This window comes from Glycine max, chromosome 2 (genome assembly GCF_000004515.6).
Source record: "Glycine max cultivar Williams 82 chromosome 2, Glycine_max_v4.0, whole genome shotgun sequence".
Taxonomy (NCBI): domain Eukaryota; kingdom Viridiplantae; phylum Streptophyta; class Magnoliopsida; order Fabales; family Fabaceae; genus Glycine; species Glycine max.
In genome coordinates this window covers 45502678-45527508 of record NC_016089.4, presented here as the reverse complement: position 1 = coordinate 45527508, position 24831 = coordinate 45502678, and the positions used below count along the sequence as shown (strand labels likewise).

At 30.5% G+C, this 24831-nt stretch overlaps 3 protein-coding genes across 5 annotated transcripts; all 3 read left to right on the top strand.

The window, feature by feature from the left end:
* The first annotated feature begins 4654 nt into the window (after positions 1–4654).
* Positions 4655–6799, top strand: LOC100808556 (protein RADIALIS-like 3). Its single transcript, XM_003518341.5, has 2 exons — positions 4655–5026; positions 6122–6799. The coding sequence occupies exons 1-2, from the start codon at positions 4767–4769 to the stop codon at positions 6147–6149; spliced, it is 288 nt and encodes a 95-aa protein (XP_003518389.1). The 5' UTR covers positions 4655–4766; the 3' UTR covers positions 6150–6799.
* A 5863-nt stretch (positions 6800–12662) lies between these two features.
* On the top strand, positions 12663–15429 carry LOC100808027 (glycerol-3-phosphate acyltransferase 5). The gene is made up of 2 exons (XM_006575445.4): positions 12663–13746; positions 14359–15429. Exons 1-2 carry the CDS (start codon positions 13237–13239, stop codon positions 15265–15267), a joined length of 1419 nt encoding a protein of 472 aa, XP_006575508.1. The 5' UTR covers positions 12663–13236; the 3' UTR covers positions 15268–15429.
* Positions 15430–18125: 2696 nt separating this feature from the next.
* On the top strand, positions 18126–21887 carry LOC106796723 (probable E3 ubiquitin-protein ligase RHC2A). Of its 3 annotated transcripts, none has more exons than XM_026126432.2 (2): positions 18126–18642; positions 18987–21887. In XM_026126432.2, exon 2 carries the CDS (start codon positions 20330–20332, stop codon positions 21503–21505), a length of 1176 nt encoding a protein of 391 aa, XP_025982217.1. In that variant the 5' UTR covers positions 18126–18642; positions 18987–20329; the 3' UTR covers positions 21506–21887. The 3 variants fall into 3 exon arrangements, with proteins under 3 accessions (XP_025982217.1, XP_025982216.1, XP_040864747.1); XM_026126431.2 differs by having other exon boundaries at positions 18803–21887; XM_041008813.1 differs by having other exon boundaries at positions 18785–21887.
* The last annotated feature ends 2944 nt before the right edge of the window (positions 21888–24831 follow it).

Below are 24831 nucleotides of genomic sequence, written 5' to 3'. Positions count from 1 at the left end.
TACAAATTAATATGTTAGAAAATTTCAATTATTTATTCGGCCAAAAATATTTATTTTTCTATTATTTAACAACTTATAATTAACATTTAATATATATATATATATATATATATATATATATATATATTCAAATCAAAATAAATTATTTAATCAATTAAAATTTATTTAAAAATTTACATAAATTTCCCATAGAAATTATTTTAATTTATCACTATTATGAATTAGAATTGAAAATAATATATTAAGATTTTTTAAAAATAATTTATCCAGTGTTTTTTAAAATTATTTTAACTAATACTCAGTTCCATAGTAACATAACATTTAGAGACACATGTTACAATCATAATTAATTTATTCATCAATTAAAATTAATTTTTAAACTTTGATAATTAATTTTTTTGAATGACTACATATTTTATATATTAGTTTATATTTTCATCATCAAAAAATAAAATTTTAAATGTTTTAAATATACATATTTTTCTCACTAGTAAATAATTAAATTTTAACTAATATATATGATTTAACACCGTTTATCTTCATTAAAAAAACATCATTTATCCATATCATATCGGTACTCGGAATAATTATAATAAAAATACATATAAAAAATAGAAAGTAATTACAATTCAATTAAAAATTAGGCAATAATTTTGTTTAACTAAACTGATTAGTTTCCTTATTTACTAAAAATTTAAATAATCTAATCATCCTTAATTTAGGTCCAAAAAGTTTGTTGCATATTATCCTTAATTTTATTTACGTTTATTAAGATTTTTAAACAACAATATATGGAACATTAAGTTTTTATATCATTTTTAAAAAATTATTTTTTTATCTTTCTTTTATTTTGAAACTTTTTTAACAGATTGTCTTTCTCTTATTTATTTAATCAATTAATGTTATTTTTCTAAACATCACAAATTAAAAGTTTTCAATGGGTGCATATTTTATATTTTCATTATAAATAAACTAAAATTTCAAATATTTTTTTACAGAGAAATGTTAAATGCTTTTAGATGTATTTTTTTCATATAGTATATTTATTTGCAAATACTTGTAAATATAAATTTTCTAATAATACACAGTCATTCAATATAAGAAATACAGTAAATATAGAAAATAATCCTTAACATTAGTAAAAGATATAGAAAATATATTAAATAAAATAATATAAAAAAATATAAAAATATTAAATAAAGAATATCAAAAAATATAAAAAAATATTAAATGAAACTAATAAGAAAACATACATTAATTCATTAAATAATTAAAATAAAAAATTATTTATGATTTTAAAAAAATATGAAAAAATAAAATTATAAAATAATCTACTATTTCAATAAAAAAAAAATCAATTACCACTTTAAATTTGTGTGAAACAAAAAAAAAATCTTTAACTTTAAAGTCGTGTTTAAAAAAAATTGAAATCAATTTTTTTTTTTACAATTTTAGTGGAATAAAAAATCATAACACGATTTATCACTTTCAATTAAAAAATAATAAGTTACCTTAAGACTTACCTCTTTTGAAATATTAATTTAAATTTTACCTATGATAAATTTTTTATATAAAAAAAAAACCCTTTTAGTTTTAGTGGTTTGCCCGACATTTTCCTATGAAAGGAAATAGAGATAGATCTATTGAGCATCCGTGAGTCACTCCTAGAATGGAGCTTAGTCCATCCAAGCATACTGAAATGAGCTTCAAACAAAGTGTGCAGAGAAAGAGACAGAGCCACATGGATCATGTTTTAGGTAGCCAGCTAGAAGCATTTAGAAGTTGAGAAATGTTACCGATAACACAATCTTTTAAACATTCCATTTTTTATTAATTGAAATTTATCAAAAATAATAAAACTTGATAAATTTTATATGATATTTATCGATTCTTTTAGATTTTATAATTTTTAATAATTTTTTATCAATTAAAAAAAATATCTGAAAGAATATACCAGAGTATTCCTAACACTAATATTGGAATTTTGTTCGGAACGAATTAATTTCAAAGATAAGAAAAACTCAAGCTACCTATCATTTTTAAAATGATTGAGAATAAAATCAAGGGCAGTGAAGAAAAGAGTATCATAATTTTTTTCAGTAGTATATTATCTTTAATTTTATTTTAGGATCTATACAACTATATGTTCCTCAGTTAATGCAGCTGGCAACTATGTTTTTGTGTGTTTAAAAGAGTTGGAATGTTATGAGTTAAAATTCTTCTTCCCCATTTATATTAGATAGTTTTCAAATTCACCATTGAATTATTCATCATGTTCAACACCATTCCTTTATCAAGGTATATTAGTAGGCCTAGACTTCGCTTCAATGAATTGATATATTGTTATTTGTTAATAAATAGAAGTGTGTAGTTGTTAACTTGTTTTGTCACATGAGGGGAATTAATCCATAAATAAGATTAATTGTTTCTCTTGTTGTGTTGTGTTGTGAGTCAATGACCTTAAAATAGATATGGCTTCTTTCTGCCTCCGCTGGACCGTAGCAGAATAATGGATCAGGTTCTTTGTTTTTTTGTTCACAACTAGCTAGGTATATGAAAACACTGCAAAATCCGACCTATAACCCGGACCTATATAGCTACCTACGGCTAAAATAGTATAATAAGTTACGCGTAGAGAGTTGGGGTTAGAGGAAAAAAACAAGAGGTTACCAATCCAAAATAGTAAAACATTTTTGTACAAATAAGTTATTCAAGCTGAAAATTCACTCTTTTTTAGACATGACCTGATGCACATAAATTCTATTATGTTAACGTAATTTATATGTAAGAAAAGACTTGAAGCTCAAAAAATACAGACTAGTAAAAAAAAGTTGAAAGGCACAACTAAATAAAACGGGGGCAAGGCAACCAAAAAAAAAGTTCAATAAATGAAGCTAAACTTGAGATTTCTAAAACAAAAGAAAAAATTACAAGGTTAGGGAATAAATGAAAATAAGAGTTGTAACCAATTCCAAAAAATAAATAAAAACAAATAAGAGGCACCAACTTGAAATGCAATCTGTAAGTTCAAAATTAAATAAAATATATAAGAGTAAATGACAAAGTAATAATTTAAAATGACAAAGTAATTTTTTAACATGACTCTCGAATAAAGTTAAAATGGATCTAATTAACAAAGAGCATGCCAACCCAGATATAGAAGGCATGATGATATTGAAGATACGTATATATCAACATAAAAAATACAATCAACACATAACAAGAGATATAATGTAAGTTAGATAATTAAAAGAAAGGAAAAGAGAATAAATATCACAGGTTCAGACTTCTGCTAACAAAACAAACACATTCTAATAATTTAACATTCTGCTAGCTGATTGAAAAAAAAAACAATCTAACACATAAGAATATAATTCTGCATAAAACCGAACCTTCCACTGCTCGTGAAACACGTACTCGATCTGTTGCGGTAAATTCCACCGCAGACCACCGTCAACTGTCAGATTGGAACCGTCTCCTTGACACTAATTTAAATGTTATACTGTAGTTATCCACATCAATATTCACCTAACAGTTTTAAATCATTTTTTATGACTTCATTTTTTTTTTCTCTTTATATTATGGGTTTCATCTTGTATTATATTATCATTCTTTTTTTCCTCATAATTTATTACACAAAATGTACACATAACATTTTCCTTCATCATATTTGACTCCACACGTTTGTCTTTTAGTACTGGATGTATATCAGTTTCTAGCTGTTAAAACTAGAAATTATCTTTGTTTCAATGAGACTCTTCAGTCTTCAACACTCAAGTAGTTGATATTTCATTAGAAATTCCAGAACAAAATGGTACTCAGTACTCTGCTGAATATGAAAGGTATCTAACTGTTTTAGCAAGGTAAGAAGATTATATTACTTGAACGAATAAATAAAAAATAAAAAATTTTAGAAAAGGGCAAAGCTGCAAATTGAAAACGTGAGATTTATCCTTTACCCTACACCCACAATTTACCGTACAAGCAGAAACAAAACTTCATTAAAAAAAATTGCTCATAGCTCCGTAGTAAGCTGTAATTCTTTTTTATAGGAAGCTACATGTATCTTATCTTTTGAGTTAGGTAAGAAAGAATATATTTTTTAGAAGGCAAATTAGGTAAGAATATTATAAAAAAATATTTTTGTACGTTGAATATTCATAATCAACTACTCTAGGGTAGTACGTTGTATTCTTGTTTCTGTGTTATACCTAGTTAACCCCTTACTTGAATTTATAAAACTAGCTCAAGCAATCACAATTAACGGTGAAGGTCAACCAATTAAAAATTATCATATATATTACTTTTTAAAATAATTATTACAAAAATTAATAATTTTATACTCCATGAAAATTTATAATTGAATTAAAGTATAAACTGTGTCATTGTATTAAAACCAAATCTCTTAATTTATCCCATTCATTCAACATAAGTTGTGATTCACGATACACATACACATAATAATCTCCATCTCCTGGAGGTTAATTTCTCAAAAACTCTTTAAAGTGTATCACAAGAGACTAGCTGTATGTTGTCCCACCCTACATTTACGGGTCACATCTAGGCATGATCCACCAATCCTTTCACCTTTTTATAAACAGATGACCATTCCAACCCTTCATTCATGAAAAAATAACCACCCCATCTTTTTTTCTTTTCAGCTCCTCTTCTTTGTCCCCTAATTCAAAATTGCATAGAAACAAAACCTTCCATTATTTCTACCTACCTGAGATTACAACACCTCCAGTGAGCTAACTAATTAACTCATGGCTTCAAACTCCCACAACAATAACAAGGAAATTTTTTCCTCTTGGACACGCATGCAGAACAAGCAATTCGAAAGCGCACTTGCCTTGTATGATCAAGACACCCCAGATCGATGGCAAAACATAGCAAAAGTGGTTGGTGATAAATCGGCTGAGGAAGTGAAGAGACACTATGAAATCCTTTTGGAGGACCTTAGGCATATAGAGTCTGGACGTGTTCCAATTCCCAGCTATAAGTCCACAGATAATAATCAAGAGAGGTTAGCTAGATTTAATTTCTACCTATTGTTTCTCTTACTATTTTGTTTTTCCCCCCCATGCACATGCAGTGTTTAATCATGGATTCATACCTCCCTTTTATTCTTTAATTTATTTATTTAGGCTCTCTTTATATAAATATATTTATAATAAAGAAAAAATAAGGCTTAAAGGGGCATTTGACAAAAAAATGATATATATATATATATATATATATCAAATAAAGAAAATTGTTAGTTTTAAAGGGCGGTATACCATCAGAAACAATTTCGTTTTTAACCTTCCAAATTCTAAATCCTCCAAAATATTTATTGCTAGTTGAGTCATGTGCGTAAAATCATGCATTATTAATTTATGAAAAAATTTAAATTTAAATTGGGTTGGGGGGAGGGAGATGAATGCTAAAGATTGTAATAAGAAAACTACATATTTATACTTGAAAAACTAATTTTAATAAGATGGCACTGTAACTAAATGCAAATTGAATACAATTTTGAAAATTTTAAAAATTAGTCAATATTTTTTTATACATAATTAGTCATTGTAAAAGTTAAAATAAATAAATAGACTTTTGTTAGGAAGAAACAAACGTCAAGGTTAGTTTGTTTTCTTTTTTATTTAATTTATATTATTTGCAATTGCAAAGACTTACATTAGTGTTACTATGTCTATTCAATTTTTTTTCTTTAAAAATAAAAAAGAATTGGTGAAAACAAAACATGATGAAAATAAGGATGTTTTTTTGGAAGGATAAGGGAATATTTTTATAATTAGACTTCAATTTTATTATACTGCCAATATAAAGAATTTAACACTATTAATTAATTAAAAAAATACTCTTGATACCAATTTTAAAATAATTATTATAAAATTAAATAATTTTCAATTATATGTTAATATATAATTGGACAACCATGTAAAAAAAATGTTGTCAATGTATTTTAATTATTTTGGTAATTACTATTAAAAACATAATAACTACCAAATTAAAGAAAATGCCAAATATCCCAGTGGTATTTTTTTTAATGAACAAGGGATAATGCATTATCATTTTTGTTATAGCTTTGTTCATTAACAAAATGTTGCTTGATTCGCAGGCCTCTCAAGTGTCTTAATCAGCATTGAATTGACAAAGTCAGCTGAAGTCTCTTTGCCCATTTAGGTTCGGAACAACACATGAATGCAAGACTAAAAAAATTTACTTTCCTTGTTTTTATGTCTACCTAACATTCACCCATTTACTTCTCTTTTCAGTTCAGATCGATGCTAAGTGAACAATATGACCTGTTTGGTAGTGTTTTGTTTTCTATTTTCAAAATCCATTTTATTAAAATCATTTCCAAAACAAGTTGTTGAAAAAAAATGTTTGATAGATTGGGAATTTCCCCTCTCTTTTTGAGCTCATATTCTCTTTTTAAATATCCTTGAACTTAATTTTAATTTACTAATATGAGGGTTTTTTTTTTCGAATAAGAGAGTTGGGTTAACACATCCGAGTTGGCGTGGGATAGAAAGGGAATGAGTAATTTCGAATTTATCTATTTGTAGGACAAGAGCCCGTGATTTTATTGGCTGGAATTTCAACTGTGGGTAACGAAGGGGAATAAATATAATTATTTCCCCTTTCACATGTAGTAATTCTGTGTAAAACTAGAAATGATTCCATTTTCTATTTGCTTCTTCTACTTTATATAGGACAACACTTCTGACCCAAGGTTAAAGCCATTTTCTTCGTGGTTTTCTACTCCGTTGTGGTTTAACTTTTATTCTGTTGTTCCCGAGTGGCTTATATACATCTACTTTCTTCTTTACTTTTCTTTTTCACGAGTTGAGTGACCTATCCTAAATATAAGGAGAGACATAATGAAGCCTACATGATGAGAGGACAAGAATATATTAAAATTTCCATTTATTAGCTATTTTAGAATATCATACAAGTAGAGTTGCAAATAGGGCTTGCCGACTGATTAGAAAATAATTAAATTAAGATCTAACCTTTTTTTAAAGCAAAATTAAGATCTAACCTATATACATCGTAGTATTTTGTTTGAACATTTACTTGTTTGTAGTAAAGGACAAATTAATGTGTAGTTATGAATACTAGTTTCGTTCCCCAGTTACATATAGTTATGTCTTAAGGGAAGAAATGAGGACATATTGGGATCTGAAATTCGTATTAAGTACTAACTATATATAAAATAACCTTATTATAGAACCGTATTATGAATAAAAAATAATTAGTTATATATTCATATTTTAAAAATACTAGTGGGTTATATCAAATTATAATTAGTTATAATTATAGTTATAGAATTTAATGTCAATGTATTAACAGTTAAATTAATTTTAGACTCACATTTAATCACACACCATTATTTAGATTATTTTAAGATAATTATTTTAAAAATTAATAAATTTATCATAAAAGTTATTATTGAATAATTATGTAAAAAAAATTACATTATTAACGTATAACTTTTTCTCTCATAATTATAATACTCACCTATAATTTAATTACATGGAAGGCGACTGAAAAATCTAGATGAAGGATATGAAGGACAGGGTTTGTGCATGCGGTATTAAACCCACCTTCGAGTTGTTGAAAAGTATCGGGGATGCTGATGAAACGGCGATGGGTACATTGACTTCAAGGAGTTTGAGGACTTTTACCGCAATTTTCTTTGCGATGCTCTACGTGAAGAAAAACAAAAAGTTGAAGCCGCCACAAAAGCCACGTTCACTCCCTTGATGAACAAATTATCAATGAGCGTCTCCCTGATCAGAAACATCATCTTCACCATCGCCAACCCATGAATCAACCAATTGACGGATTTCACTTCTGAACTTGTTCAGTCTTGCAAACCCTAATAAAGGATTCTTTCTTGGATAATTTTTATATTTAGAATGCTAGTATATATCTCAAATTGAAATACTTGTTAAATACTTTCCTTGACCTTTCTATATTAGTAAGCAAAACATGCATGTAGCTAGAAAAATAATGGAACTTAAGAAAGCTCATTGCTCTATCAGTCTATCCTATTGCCTGAATTTGTCTTAAAATTATTGGCATGGCCACGATGATATAATTATTCTCCTCTTCTCCTTTTTTTTTTTTACACAATCCCTCTTTCTATATGGAATAATTAACAGGTAATTGCCTTTGCGTAGAAAGTTTTTCATGATAAGATACTGAATACAAACAAAGAAAAACTAGTTTGATAGGAATGTTAGGGGGAAATTGGCAGATGTTAATTTTTTGTGGTGTACATCAAGAAACTAAGTACATCACATCTGTTATTTGCCTGTAATTTCTCATACCAAGTGCAGGCCCAGGGGTACTCGTGGTACGGGGTGCTTGTAGGCATGTCAAATATTGGATTGAGGATCATAGTCTTTTGGATTGAGGGGTGCCAATAGTAATTAGCCCAAGCATTTATTACACAACATGTAGACCTTATAATTAGCCCGTGAAGCTGAGGCCCCTTTTGTTTTAAGATTTTCTGTTACATGCAGCTGCATATGAAATACAACTTATCCTAACTTCTTCCATCCATTCATTCTTCATGAGATGAAAAATGAATAAATTTTGCCTTGTGATTATTTGGATGGTATAAGGATTTTAAATAAAATGTGATAATGGCTAAATAGGTAAATAATTCTTTGGATATATTAATAAGGACTCAAATCCCTATAATAGTTTTTATAGCTGAATACATTTTTCTCCAAAATGAGTTCATGAAACCATGCATGTGTTAAGTGTGTTTGTTCCCTGTTGTCATATGTTAACTGTTATAATTGCCTTGATTCTTATACATGTAGGGCATTATTGATTTGGTCTTTATATGTGTAATATATTTTTTATTTGGTCCATATATGTAAGAACCAAGTTAAGAATATGTTGTATAAGAACTAAATTAGAAATGCACTATAAAGAGTGATCAAATAAAAAACACATAAGAGAATTAATTGTGATAAACACCAAACTAATAATATTTGTATGTACAGGAACCAATTTAATAAGTTTTAACATATAAGAATCAAATTGAGAATGAATAACATATATAAGGACTAAATTATATGTTTAGCCATAATCATTCAATCAAAGAATAAATATGACACTGAAATAAAAGATAATACTTAATTAAAACTAAAATTCATCATATGATAGATTGGATCTTAAATATTCATATTCTATCTCTAACAATAAACAATTTAGCAAACTAAATAAAATCAAATTCACGTAATGATAATTGTAGATCAAGATTAAACACTTACTCAACCAATATAATTAGCATATTTGTGATAGTTTAGTGTTGGCAAGTCAACCATAGAAACCTTGAATGTAATTGCGTTCGTTTCGAGATTGTGGATATGCATGGAATTGGCTAGAAGGGATTTTGAAATACTTATACAACTCAAGCACCAAACACAGGCTAGCCAACAAAACGAATTTATCCGCAATTCAAATTTTGGTCCTTATGCGGGAAACTTTGGAGTAATGGATTGCGGCTAGAGAACGCATAAAAAATATTCGTTCGTGGTGCAAAAGAAAGAAATACTACAACAGCTTTAATTTCTTTGTTAAAATACAAAAGGGCATTAGATTTCAATTTCTTACCAACCTTACCTAATTGGGAGATCAAGTTTTCCACAGCGACAATAAGGCTAATGGATTATGAATTAACGTAAATTTGTACATTTTGGAATGTTGATATATTGAATACAAACAAATTGTAGTTCTGGGTCACAAAGGAGTTGAGCAACCGTACTAGTTTCAATTTTACAAGGTATCGGGATATATTTTCTGACCTACTTTCAATTCTTTACCAAGCTGTGATAAAAAGGGGACACCAAACTTCTTGTTTTGGCTTAAGCCATTCTGAGCAACAACATACATATTAATTTCCTACCCGCTTTGACTATAGTTAACAATTGGCATGTTGTTAAATTTGAAGTCTGTTACATAACTTTTTCTAGCTTTTAGTCTTTGCACAATTTTCTTTGCCTTAAACGTAAGTTAATTTAGAGAGAGAGAGAGAGAGAGAGAGAGAGAGAGAGAGAGAGAGAAAGAGAGAGGGAAACTTAATTAGAAGATATTTGAAAGAACATACTTGAATTTATGAAAGTGAGTTTTATAAATTTTCTAACTTATTTCATTATGTTTTATACTAAGAAGCCTTCAAATTATAAATCAAAGCCGGCTAGAAGATAATGTTGGATCAAATAAAAAGTTTCATGTGCTTTTTTTATTTACTAATAAATGGTATTTCAATGTAATTTGTTAATTGAATTATATGTTTAAAGAGGGTATAACTAGTGATTGGCTTTGTCTCAATGCAATATCTTAACTTAAGAGGACATTTCTAATGTGGATGATTCTAATTAATGTAATTTTCATTATTTTATTATGAATTGGAGTATTTCTTATATTTTTATTGAATAAATTTATTTGTCTTACAATATGCATTTTTTATATGAAAGTTTATAAAAAAAAATTAACTGATTTCATTAAACTTCATCGTTTTTTATATGATTACCAATAAATTCTTTTTAATAAAATTTTATTTAAAGAGTATTCAATTGAATCACTTTTTTTTCTGAATGATTCAATTCAATCACATATTCAAACGTGTTTTAATATAAAAGTTTGATTTTTCCACTTTTAATTAATTAAAAGTGATTTAAAAAAACAGTTAAAAAAAAAAGAAGTTGAGTTAACTAGGGGGAAGCAAGGAACTTTATTTATTTGAATCTTGAAAGGTTCAACTTGTTGATATTGATAGAAATAGTTCTAGAAAAGCAAGTAGATTATTATTTATTAATGATTAAAAGTTATAATGTAATTTTTAAAGCGAGTAGATTGATATTGGGGAAAAGTTAGATGTACTTTTTTTTAAGAAAAAAAGGTTCTTAGTTATATTGTTCAATCATAATTAAAATTTCATTTCAGTAACATATACAATATTTGATGTAAATTTATATTTCCAATTAAATGATAATTTTAAAAACGTCTAAAAACTGTATGTAAACTTTATTAATTTGATTAAAAAAATTATTTATTAACAATTGTGGCCTTGTGGGTTTTGATTTGTAACACCAAATTTTCAAGAGAACTATAGGAACACATGGATATGGAGTAGAAACTGGGAAATGACAATTGGTAGCCATGCAATTGGATGTTACATCGCATCTACATCTATTGAATTTCATAATAAAAAGACAATGAAGAAAGAAAATTACTCCAATAAAGAATATCATGTCATGTTCATGTCACCGCTCACCCTATTTCTCGGCGTTGATGTTGTGAAATACCTCAATTATAATAAGAAATCCTAATAACATTTTCTAATAAATTCTTTATCGCAAATTAAAATCATTTATTAAAAAAATAAAATTGCACAAGTCTTACTCCCTTCAAGAAATGCTAGTAATTAAAATTATTTATTAAAAACATGTGATCTTTAAAAAAAAAAGTTACTAATTATCAAATTATGTCCCAATCAAAATCATTTTTTTATAATAATCATTTATCATATTGATTAATATACATATATATATATATATATATATATAATTATTTTAAATTAACTAGTTATTATACAATCCGTTAATTATGATTATAATTAAATAAAAAGTATAACCGATTATTTTGATCACCCCTACTTTGATTTATGCGCTCGATGGCATTGGGAAGCTTTATATATATAACTTTTATATCTTTCATATTTCACAATAATAGTTAAAAAAATATTTATAAATTTACATTAAAAAAAGAGCTACAATATTTTAATGTTGTAGTTATTAAAAAATTTCATACGTACCCTAAAATATAACTTGTTCATTAAAGTTTACAGTTTTTATGAGAAAATGATGTCGCGACAACAAATGAAATTTCCGTGCAGACAATAACTAAATATTACTCAGTATCTTTTGTCTTGCTTCTATAATTAAGTAACCAATAATTAAATTACGAAAAACACTTGCTTTAACTCGTTTCCTTCATCTTAAAACAAAAACAAAAAACTTGTTTCCTTGGATATAATTTCCTCAAATTGATCTTTATATTTCACGTCTCATCTGTGAAACAAGCCATTTTATCAGTCAGTATCTGTCACGTAGCTTGCTAAATGTACTACAAGTGTATATTCATAGACAAGGTCGTTCTACTTTAGGAAATTTATTATGCATAAAAAATATAAGTAATTCCGTGTAATCTACATGGAATTACGACTTATTAATTTTGTTAGATTCTTTAATCCTGTCGTTTTACTTTGTTCAAGTTTAATTATATTCACTTCAACTGTTGCAAATACTATCATATAAAATATACATGTTTTTATGTCAGATCTAAAATGATTTTTCACATCTAATAAGCAATCACATCGTTAATTAGTAGTATTAATTATCTAAGGGAATATCACTGCTGTTATTAAGATTATAAAGGATAATATTAAGAGGTACTTTATGTAAAAGCTTCAAGTCGTGTAATTATGCTCAAGATTTTACATCACATAGACGCTTCAATACGTCAAGAATATGGTTACTGCTTAGTACACATAATTTGCAATATTTTAGGATGAACTACATCAATTTTGTCTTGTACTCTCTAGACATCAGTCAACAGTCGTATATATATAGTATGACGAGATAATTAATTTTTCATATCAAACAAAAATATTGGTCAAAACTCAAGATACGTATGTTTCATTTTAAGCAATGGTAAGTGACCTAAAAATACTCGTAAAAGACGCGCAAATTTTAATTAATTAGGTGTCCGAAGACCAAAAGTAGCCGGCTACCAATAGTACTTCTAAACTAATAAGTCAGAAAAAAAAACTTTTTAATTAATTTGTTGGGGTTAAGTCATTAATCTTTGCCTATAAACGTTGCTTCTAATGCTCTATTCTTCGCGGATATATCCACCCAAAAACATAGAGAGAGAAAAAAAAAAAAAAAAAAAACCAAGTGGAGAGAGAGAAGGTAGTTGTAAAACCGCTAAACTGCTTTGTGTTAGAGACCAGTCAAATAAATTAAAGCCCAGTTCCATAGTCTTGTATATAAGTCATAACCATAAAAACCATATTCATATTATAAGGTGAAACATTGGAACTCAAAAAATCACAAGCCAAAGGCAAGTACAGAAAGAAAAAAAAAAAACATCATTTGTACAAGAAGAAAGAGAGTAATTAAATCTGGTGAATAATCCTAAGTTATGGAGTCTGTGGTGTGTGAGCTAGAAGGCACGCTTGTGAAGGACAAGGATGCGTTCTCATACTTCATGTTGGTTGCGTTTGAAGCTTCAGGTTTGGTTCGTTTCGCCTTGTTGCTAACACTATTGCCCGTGATTCGGTTCCTTGACATGGTTGGCATGAACGATGCATCTCTCAAGCTAATGATCTTCGTGGCTGTGGCTGGTGTTCCAAAGTCCGAGATTGAATCAGTGGCTAGGGCAGTTTTGCCGAAGTTCTACATGGATGATCTTGACATGGACACATGGAGGGTGTTCAGCAACTACGACAAGAGGGTCGTGGTGACCAAGACGCCAAAGATTATGGTAGAGAGGTTCGTGAAGGAGCATCTACGTGCTGGTGAGGTCATTGGGACCGAACTCTCCTTCAATAGGTTTGGCTTTGCGACGGGTTTCGTCCTTGGTCACTCCAACAATACCATTTCTGAAAGGGTTGCCAACTTTTTCGACAATGAAGCGCCAACTTTGGTTATGGTAAGGCCTATTGCTATACATCAAACTAAACAGAAATGGAAAATGAAACTAAAAATCAATTTACTTTGGTTTAGCTATCTTGGTAAAATAATAGTATATACGGTACATTTTACGATTTTATGCAAACTATTCAGATTCCTTTCACTTCCAATCAAGTAGGCTGTTTAATTTTAGCTTGGGAAAATAAATAAAAAATGACCTTATGTCCATCTCATGGGCCAAATTTTAGTATTTTTATGATATTTGCCGTTTGATGGTTAATACTCTTAATTTGATATTTTTTATTTGTATATTAAAAATTAAATTAAAAAAGTACACAGTATATGCGCTTATAGTATTTTTTATGATCATTCAATCACAAACTGATCCATATATGTTGGAGTATATTTGAAACTAGAGTACATAGTAAGTCTTATAAATAATAAAATAATCGTATTTAGAAATTTTTATGATTACAGACACCCCATCGTATTTCCTTTTGTTAAATCATATTTATATATTTTTTCTACTATTATTATATCTTTTTATCTTTCTAGTTGTTAAATAATAGTGTCCACAATTATTATTTTTAAATAATAAGTATTGCTAAAAACTTCCCTACATTACATGCAGGATCAATTAAATCCACCGAATTCGGCAAACCAAAACTTTAACCACCAGCTGCTCCGGCCACTTCCGGTGATCTTCCACGACGGCCGCCTCGTGAAGCGGCCGACGCCATCCACCTCCCTCCTAATCCTCCTATGGATTCCTGTGGGCATTGTACTAGCCATAATCCGCATAGCCATGGGCTCTATTCTACCCTTTTGGGCCATTCCACACATCTCAAGGCTATTCGGCGGCAAGGTCATCGTAAAGGGAAAACCACCCCTCCCTCCCTCCGGCGGCAATTCTGGTGTGCTCTACGTCTGCACCCACCGCACCCTAATGGATCCCGTCGTCCTCTCCTCCGTCCTCCGCCGCAAAATCCCCGCCGTCACGTACTCCATCTCACGCCTTTCAGAGATCCTTTCCCCCATCCCCACCGTGAGGCTCACAAGATCACGCGACATAGACGCCGAAAAAATCAAACTTGAGCTATCCAAAGGTGACCTAGTAGTGTGTCCCGAAGGAACAACATGTCGTGAGCCTTTCCTTTTAAGGTTCAGTGGTCTTTTTGCTGAACTAACCGACCGGATAGTGCCAGTGGCAATGAACTATAGGGTAGGGTTCTTCCATGCAACCACCGCGAGGGGTTGGAAGGGTTTGGACCCCATTTTCTTCTTCATGAACCCTAGACCGGTGTACGAGGTTACTTTCCTTAACCAGTTGCCGGTTGAAGCTACGTGTTCTTCGGGGAAGAGTCCACACGACGTGGCTAACTATGTCCAGAGAATATTGGCGGCTACGCTAGGGTTTGAGTGCACCAACTTTACGAGGAAGGATAAGTATAGGGTGCTTGCGGGGAATGATGGCACTGTGTCTCCTACTTATTCTTTCTTTGATCAGATGGTGAAGGTGGTGAGAACGTTCATACGGTGAAAATAAAATTGCAGCACTAGTTTGAAAGATTGATTAATTATTTTATTTTGTTGATTTGTATAATGGATGCATGGATGCACCAGCTTGTGTATTGAACATCATAAATTTGTGTATTTTATATATACCTACCTGTAGATTAAAATATATGGATTGTTTGGAATTTGGTTGGTTCTGTCAAGACTGAGATCACGGGTAATTTCATGATTGATTCACTTTTCCTAACTTTAAAATTGATCGATAATATGTAGCATACATGTACTTAATTATATTATTTTGAGTTATATTAATTTATACAATATTTTTTTTATAAAATAAATAGAAATCATATATATATATATATATATATATATATATATATATATAACTTTGAAAATAACTTATTATAAAAATTAATAAAATTAATTTACATATAAATTTTTTAATTAAATGATAATGTAAAAATCAATTACACTCTCCGTACTTACTATTTACCTTGAAAAAATTATATGCATTTATTTTTAGTATAATTTTATAAACAAATTAAAGATGTATTAAAATAACTAGAACAAGAGATGTTCAATAAAAGTCATCAAGGCACTTGCAGGAGATCAGGAATAGGAGATTTGGCTGTGTTTCGTTATGATTTATTATTTCTTTCTGGAATATATTTGCGATGCCATCTGTTTACATAAATTATCGGGCAACGATGACATTATAAATTGAACCGATGATAGCTTAAGCAACACAGAAAAGAGCATTAAGATCATCAATATTATTACGTACAGGACTAATAGTGATATCTTAATTAAAACCCTTATAATTGTCTCGCCCTAAATAGTTCCTAACGTTTAACTTGTGATCTGCTCTCCAAATAAAATAAAATAAAAAAATCATGCGTTAACACTTAACAGTAGCTGAGACATTCTACACTAGACAAAAAGTTTTAAGCTGATCCAGAATATGTTTGTGAGTTTAACCACCAATTACATATACTAACTTATACACAGGGTGAGAATAGATCAGATCGGCTTATAAAACTTACAACCTGATCTACATAAAGTATGATCTGAACTGACCTATTTAATTAAAAGGTTAGACTCAGATTTTTTTTAAAAACCTATTAAATTAAATAGATTAGACTTAGACTTATCAAAAAGTCTTATAAGATAGTATATTATTTTTTTGGTACAATTAATATTTTTTTAAAAACTAGCAGACTTTGGATTTCACATTATTGTTCCATAACTTCCATTCTTATAATCAAGTAAAATTTTAATTACAATTTAGGTGTAAGTCATGTGTCCTTTTATATTCCTCATTATTTTTATTGGTCTTCCTATTTCTGTTAACTTTTTTCTTTTCCTTTTAAATTTTCTATTACATTCCTATTTCATAGCAAACAAAAATCATATCCTTTTCACTTCAACCTTTGATAGAAGTAAAACTTCAAAACCTTACCATTTTTTCTTACATCTTCTTATTCCTTTAATATTTTTTATTTCATCTTCTTTTTACCTTCTCTTTTTCATGCATATATTCTTTGTTCGTGATGAAAGCCGACTAGCGTTTCTCCTCCTTTTCCATTAAGGAATATTAAAGATTTGATGTGAAGAAGGCTTTTAAAAAGACTATCAGGTCAGACTAAGTTTTTAAAAAGATCAAGTCGTACCAAAATAAAAATCTTTGATAGGTTATAGGTCAGACTCAGGTCTCAAAAATTCATCATAGTTTAGACTCAGACCTTTTAAAGTCTAACCTGACCTAATATGCCCTATTCTCATCCCTATATACAAGTTGCTCTCTATATATAAGACCCAGGAGAGGCTGCATAATAATATGCAAATTATATTAGTTAAAACGCTTACCGTAAAAACATTTTCCTTCTTTAATTTCTCATATGGTTTAGACGATGAGTATCATGTACTCTTAATTGATCAGAAATAAGTGCATGCTAGTTGGATTCAATTATAGCAGCGTATGTGTACTTTTCCCGACAAGGACAAGTAAAAGAAATTGTATACAATTTTTCTAGAAGAAAAGGATATGAAGTGATAAAACCCTTAATTGATAAGGTATCCTTGTAAGGTTTCTTTAAGACTTCTGATATCCTTACAAAAACTGGATTTGATAAATTTAATTTATTCATACAATATTTTAATATAACTGTTTTTTTTAAATAACTGAAAAAACCTATTGAAATGTCACACCACGAACAAAAATGTCAAAAAAAAAAGTTCAACTTGGATAGCTACAATTCCAGCGACCAGTGCCTATGAGGCCTACAGCATCTAGAAAGAAAACAACAAGAAGTTGTGTGCATGAAAGACCACAATATCACTTGAAGCATACAAGACTCATTCATTGTGGCTCAAACAAGCACAACACTTCCCTACTAAGGTTCCTCAACCGTTGCTGTGGATTGTTTTGGAAACAGAGAATAATATTCGAGAGATATTACAGATACTAAGGAATTGTTGTGCGTTTCAATAAGTATTTCTATGATAAAAAAAAAGGATCAATAAGAACTATAATTTTTTTTAATAGGAGTAGCGGGAACACCCCTAACAAACTCTTATTTGGAACTTAAATACGCTAAAATAACGTTACTTATAGAAATTATAAATCCGTTTAAATAAGTATTTTTATGATCTTAATCGTGAATTAGATGCTTTGAACGAGGCTTATGGATTAACAAATTAGTCTATAGGACAGAAATGTTAAAATAAATATAAGTTAGTATTTATTTGCTTTATTTTTTCGTAATAATTTTATTTTCTAGTTTTAAATATTTTCATCAATTAAATGGGCCAACCCACTAAGTGGTGGTCTAAAGTGGACTAGGGTAGATTATTTAAGGGATCTTCCATTGCACTCTTAATTTTACTTCTCACACCTCCCATTTGTATTTTTGTAATTCCCCTAAAGTATGCTTTTCTAGTTTGTAATTCTCCCACCTTCCTAGTTTCTCTTACAACCCTTCTCAGTTCTCACCCTTTTTTTTTTCCTTTATCATCTTTTCCTGCTTCTCCAGCATCTTCTTGTCTCAAACGGATTCAGATGAAATTTTATTTTGTAATAATCCATAACGGCCTCTCTCTTCTGCCCGAAAGGCACTGTCTTTCTCCTCATCTTCAGCTCATGCAGATCTGACAAAATAAAACAAAGATAAACAGTGAAGGGAGCAAGGAAGGAGGGGAAGAGGGATCTGCGTGTGAACCTCGCAATCTTTTGACCCATATCGGCGCCGACACGATGTCTTTGTACCCAGATCTGAACTGCAACTTCGATCTCCGATTAGCGATGCCGTATAGCAGGATCTGCGAGCGAACCTCACCCACAGCCATGGATGGTGAGATCACGAGCAAGGTGATTGAGTTGGTGATATTTTGGTTTGAGGTATTTTCTTTCTCTAATTGATGTCTCTTTTATATGATTTTGTTGGTCACATTGTGTCTGTTGATTGAGCATAAATTGAGCATGACTAGATTCTGTTGACTTGGTTTGCTTGACAATTGAACTTAATTGGGTTCTGTTGGAGAGTGATATTGTTTTGCAGAGCAATGAAGGTCATAATTTTGCATCACTGTGCATAGTTCCTTAGGCCTCTTTTTACCGTGAACATTTGCAATTCAAGAAGAAGATGACTGTATTTTCGACAAATAAATCTCTAAAAATCATGTGCCGCTCATTATACGGAGCTCGGTGTAATGGTATGACAAAAATTAAGGATGTTTTTGTAGGAGTAAAAAATGGAGAAGTATAAGATATAATTAGAGAACGAGCCCTGGTGTAGCGGTAAAGTTGTGCCTTGGTGACTTGTTGGTCATAGGTTCGAATCCGGAAACAGCCTCTTTGCATATGCAAGGGTAAGGCTGCGTACAACATTCCTCCCCCATACCTTCGCATAGCGAAGAGCCTCTGGACAATGGGGTACGAAGTTTTTTTATAAGATATAATTAGTCCAAACCTTAAGGAAGATTTCTATAATTTATTCCATTAATTATGGTTAATATTAACCAGTTTACAGTCAATCATTGTAAGGCATTTTAATAATCACATGGTACAATAAATCACTTGTTAGACAAAGTTAATACTATTAGACACTTTAATAACCTCACATTACTATTAATTACTTGTTGATAATAATTATAGAAAATCACATTCATTTACTCTTAACTATTCATGGGATAAAGTTAATCATATTTACAAATGTAATACATGTGATTAAATTTTATTTGTCCAATAAGAACTTTTAATATAATAATTAAACTAATAAAATTCAATATTTACTCAGAATTATTAAAAAAACAACTTTATTTATAATCATTCATAAAATATTTTGTTTTTGCTCTCTACACTCTTTAGTGTTGAAAGGAGGGATATCAAAAGTAACTTATATAAATCATTATATCATTGTTGATTTTATATAAATTATTTTTTGATTGTTTTTCTCAACTCTTGTGAAAATTAAATAAGATTAAGAAGATAATTAAATGATTTATATTTTAACATGTTATAAAAGAAATATAATATGAGATTAATTTTGATGTAGATCCGTTCAACTAAACACATCCAAAATCTCGTTGATGAAAATCGGTTTTAGTACTTAAAATAACATTTCTATTTTTCTATATTAAATTGAATCAGCAAAACTGTAAGTTGACACAGTTTATAACTTAATAAAATAAATAAACAATTAACAAAAAAGAGAGAATCTTCCGTTTCGCTATTCTCAGACCAAACCTCCCAGGTAATAGCAAAGTGCCAGGCTGTAATCTAGCAACAGCATAACATAACTCATAAAACTCAAAACTGTTCCATTCATCCAACGCTCTACACGACGTGCCGTGCAACCAACAACGTTGGCGACACGCCAAAACAACAAAATGTCGTTTTTTTCTGTTATCTTCTTCAACGCCATACCATGAAACCCCAACCTATAATCCTTTCATCTTCTCTTCTCCAACATCGAAACCAAGACGATGCGTAACTTCAACCCTTCCAGCAGTACTACTCTTTCTCCCTCTAATTAATACGTCTCGTATAAACCATACCGCACGTACGTATTCGTAACTATACGTAGATGTCTTCCCATTGGTGTCACCGGTGCAACAAATTTGTGAGAGCATGGAGACAAGAAATAATGCCGGTTTGTCCCGATTGCGACAGCGGATTCGTCGAAGAGATCCAACCTTCGAACCGCTCCGTCCACCACGTGGAAACCCGCCGCCGTAGGTTCCCGACGGGGACGGCAATGTACATGATCGGCCACAGTTCTAATAACTCCGACTACAACCCCCGTTCCTCTCGCCGTCATCATTGCCGGTACGTTACCAGCCACCGGTCACCGCTTAATCCGGTCATCATGCTCCAGAGCGAGGGAACAAGCCGGGACCGTGGCTCCGGCTTCGACCTTTTCTTCGACGACGGAGCCGGTTCCGGTCTCCGACCACTCCCTCCGAGGATGTCGGAGTTTCTCCTCGGAACAGGGTTTGACCGTGTCATGGACCAGCTTTCCCAGGTGGAATCGAACTCCGGCATGGGAAGTAACGACCAGCATAACCACGCGCCGGCGTCGAAGTCCGCCGTGGAGTTGCTCCCGTCGATCGAGATCGACGAGACTCACACGGCGACTGAATCGCACTGTGCGGTTTGCAAGGAGCCCTTCGAGCTTTCCACCATGGCAAAGGAAATGCCATGCAAACACATATACCACGCGGAATGCATCTTACCGTGGCTAGCAATTAAAAACTCGTGCCCCGTGTGCCGGCACGAGTTGCCGTGCGAGAATGTCGCACGTGCGAGATTGGAGCGCGTGGAAGAGGAGGAGGAGGAAGAGAACAACAACAATGTGGGATTAACGATTTTGAGGTTACCCGGTGGAGGGTTTGCCGTGGGGAGATTAGGAAGAAGAGAGGGTGAGAGAGAGGTTAACGTGCCTCTTGTGTACACGGAAGTGGATGGTGGGTTCAACTTCAACAACGTTGTTGTGGGTGAACCGAGGAGGGTTTCGTGGTCGGTGTCGGAGTCTAGAGGGAGCAGAAGAGGTGGCGCGTTTAGGAGAATGTTTAACGGTTTGTTTAGTTGCTTGAGAGGTGGTGGAGTTGGCCCTAATCGTTCTTCTAACACTTCGAGAACTACGGTGATGAGGAGTAATAGTTTTAGGGCTTCTTCTCGTCCTAATAACGTGGGTCCCTCTCCACCTTCTTCGCGTAGGACTTGGTCAATGGATGTCAACGAGGGAACCAGACCATGGTAATAATTATATGTAACATCATTTGGTATATGTATGGATAATGTTTTCGGATAGTTTGTAATTAATGATCTGAAGCGCCTTCATCATGTGTTGTTCTCGTATATGCTTTTTTCTTACTTGTCATTTGTAAATTAAGTTTGATTAGCTTCAGTGTTTGTCTTGCAAATTCGTGTTCCTTGCCATTGCTTTCCTCTAGAAATCTGCATCATAAGCATAGGCATGCATGCTGCTCTGAATTGGTTGCTGATGACTTAACTGAAAGTTCAGCAACATCACTTATGCCATGATTCGATCTGCATGGTTTTCGTGGCTGGTAAATTCACATGAAAGGAAGATTGAGTTCCATTATATGTGAAGATAAAAGAAGTTTGACAAACTTCGTATAAAGTTATTTTAATCGTCTACGACCATTTGCATTTTTCATTTTTGGTTTTTGTATATATGCATATGTTAAAAATATATCACAAAATTAGAAAGATAACTTTTATTAATTTAATTTTGAGCTCAATAGACATTTATCAAGAATAACATTTAGAGAACCTAAAAAATTCCAGAAAATGCATGGGTAATCAAGGGTAAAACTGTAAAAATGAATTGTTAGGCCTGGGTGCTAATGTTCAAAAAGTAGGTTAGGCGGGTTAGCCTGATTTTCATATGATTATATATACATATACACTCCAGGTGCTATGTGATAGCTTAAGAGAAAAAGAGAAAAGTACATAAAATATGATAATTGAGAAATGAAGATAAAATAAAAATGTTTCAAATTTGTAAGTGTCTAAATATAAGAACTCTTCTTATATAGAACATAAATTTGTTAGTCCAACTTAGTCCTGATCAAATTGCTCATTTTTTTTTTTTACAGAAATTGATCTAGTTTTGCGCGCCCATATATATATATATATATATATATATATATATATATATATATATATATATATATATTATGAAAAATAAAAATTAAAACTTAAAATATTGGACAAAATAAGGTTGATGGTTTTCGGACTTGTATTTTATGGACCACTTTAGTTAATTGGACTGGCCAAATTGAGTCACTTTTTTAGTCTCAAATTAAAGAGTTTAACTCTATTTAGCCTATTTTGAATCATCAAATTTATCAATTTTGATCGTGTTAATATGGAGTGCTTGAAAACTTGCATTTGCATCCTATATACTGGTGGAAACACATCATCACACCTGTATGTCCCCATTTATATTTTGTTATTGTGTTTCCATATGCTAAAATTAATATATTTTTGTAATTTATCTATAATGTATTAAATTGTATGTTGATTTTATTATTTACATTGACACTTGTTTGTTTGTATTTCTATTATGTGATCACATTCCTATTGTGTTAAAGTTGTATTAACTTTTCTTGAATTAATATTTAGCTTATTATGCGTACCATGTTTTGCTTTTTATGTTATAGATAAATATTAGTTCATATTGAATTTGATGCAAATATCACTTCTAAAATATTATTGATCGTGCTAAAAAATATTATTATTTATTCTTATTATTGATACAAAAATTATGTAGATTTTTTTTATCCTGCAATTGTTACAAATATTTATCCAAGTTAAAAATTTAAGATTTCTTAAATTCAACCAATTAAGACTTTGAACATAAGAAAACATTATTAATATTTAATTTTAAATTAAATTTAAACCCAAGATAAAATAATGGGTAAACAAAGTAGACCAAAAAAAAACTTTAATTTTCTTGTATCTTCTCACACAATGTTGTAGAAAAAAATACAAATAATAGGTAAAATTAATAAAAAGGAAAATAATATGTCAAGTTTAAGCAAGTAAAGAGATACTAATTTTGATACTATTTGACACTACATATAGGTGCCTTAAACAAAAATAAAATGTAAAAAAGAAAAGCTAATTAAACTAATAATAAAAAAGTATAATGACAAATCTTTGTCTATCTATGAATTATTCCAATTTCAATTTTTCTTCTTCTATAATCCATCAAGATCAATGTTATTCTGTCTCCATTGAAAGATTCTTCGGGACATTTGTCTTCTTTGGCAAATCAAAATGCATTTATTTCTTTAAGTTAATTATTGCATCATGATTTTGTCTAGGAGTACATACCTTAGTTTAATTCAGAATGTACACAAAAAAATCATTTTATCTTTTAAATATAGAACAGAGTTGCACCTACCTTTCATTTTTTCAACATGATGTCTTTCATTGTTTAGACATGCTTTTGCTTAAAGGATTTTCACCATTCCTAGCAATGTCCAAATTGATGAGATATACACTAATTAAATTCTCCTTTTTGGAGTAAAACAAAATACCTTAAATCCAAATTAAAAATTTGGGATCAGTAAGTCCAAAATGATAAAATGCAGAGAGAGATGATGGTTCAAACTGCTAGAGAAAAAATTGGAGGAAGTACAATACCGAAATTTCGTGTCCCAAAGGTAGATGCTGTAGATCTTAGGATGTTTATCGCTCCAACCCAACCTCTCTATACTATATCATTTGTACATGTAAACACAAAAACTGGCCTAGGTTAAAACTAAGGTAAAAGACCAACGAAACTATGAAAATGGAGAAAGAGAAAGTTGAAGTAGGTACCTTGCTTAATCCAACAAGAATAAAATCAAATAAAAATGCTTCAAAAATTTGTGTACTCACACCAAACAAAATGCTTTAAAAAATAATTAACAAAAAGCTCATAAAAACACATCTATATTGAAAAATCAATCCCTTAGGTCAAACGTGCATGGTTGCATATGTATCAACACAATAAAATAACCTTAGAAACCATAAAGTTCATTAGGTAAAAATAGAAATGGATGAAGAATAAAATAACAAATATAACAATATTATGTTCTTCAATTCCAGTTTTATGAGAAGAAAGATGGATAAAAAATGAGAGTTGTGCGAGATAAAGTGTGAAAGTTGTTACTGATGAAAAACTATATATAATTTTTTGTATGAAAGAAAGAGAAAATAATTAAATGAAAAGTGAGAGAAAATTAAAAGGAAACTGTCATGTATTCATATATGCGGTTATATTAGAGGAAAGGTAAGGTGCGATTTCGTTTGCCTGTTCTAGGACAGGTAGGCATATGCTGTTTAACTTTTCTTTATATCAATTTAAATTTTATACTTTTCTTCCTATTTTATTTATTAACTATTTCATACATTGCAATTGCAATAAGGGGTTTCAGAAAAATTGAAGGACAAAGTCGTATTGTAAAAAGAGTGACCAAAAGACAGATTGTGTATTTCCTTTATTTATTGTTATAAACATCTACTTTTCATCTTCATTTCTTTGATATGTTGAGGGCTCAAGCCCAAAGG

Coding starts and splice junctions, on each gene's coding strand:
- LOC100808027 (XM_006575445.4), top strand. CDS start 13,237: ATGGAGTCTGTGGTGTGTGAGCTAGAAGGCACGCTTGTGAAGGACAAG. Junction 13,747..14,358: donor AAGCGCCAACTTTGGTTATG/GTAAGGCCTATT, acceptor CATTACATGCAG/GATCAATTAAATCCACCGAA.
- LOC100808556 (XM_003518341.5), top strand. CDS start 4,767: ATGGCTTCAAACTCCCACAACAATAACAAGGAAATTTTTTCCTCTTGG. Junction 5,027..6,121: donor ACAGATAATAATCAAGAGAG/GTTAGCTAGATT, acceptor CTTGATTCGCAG/GCCTCTCAAGTGTCTTAATC.
- LOC106796723 (XM_026126432.2), top strand. CDS start 20,330: ATGTCTTCCCATTGGTGTCACCGGTGCAACAAATTTGTGAGAGCATGG.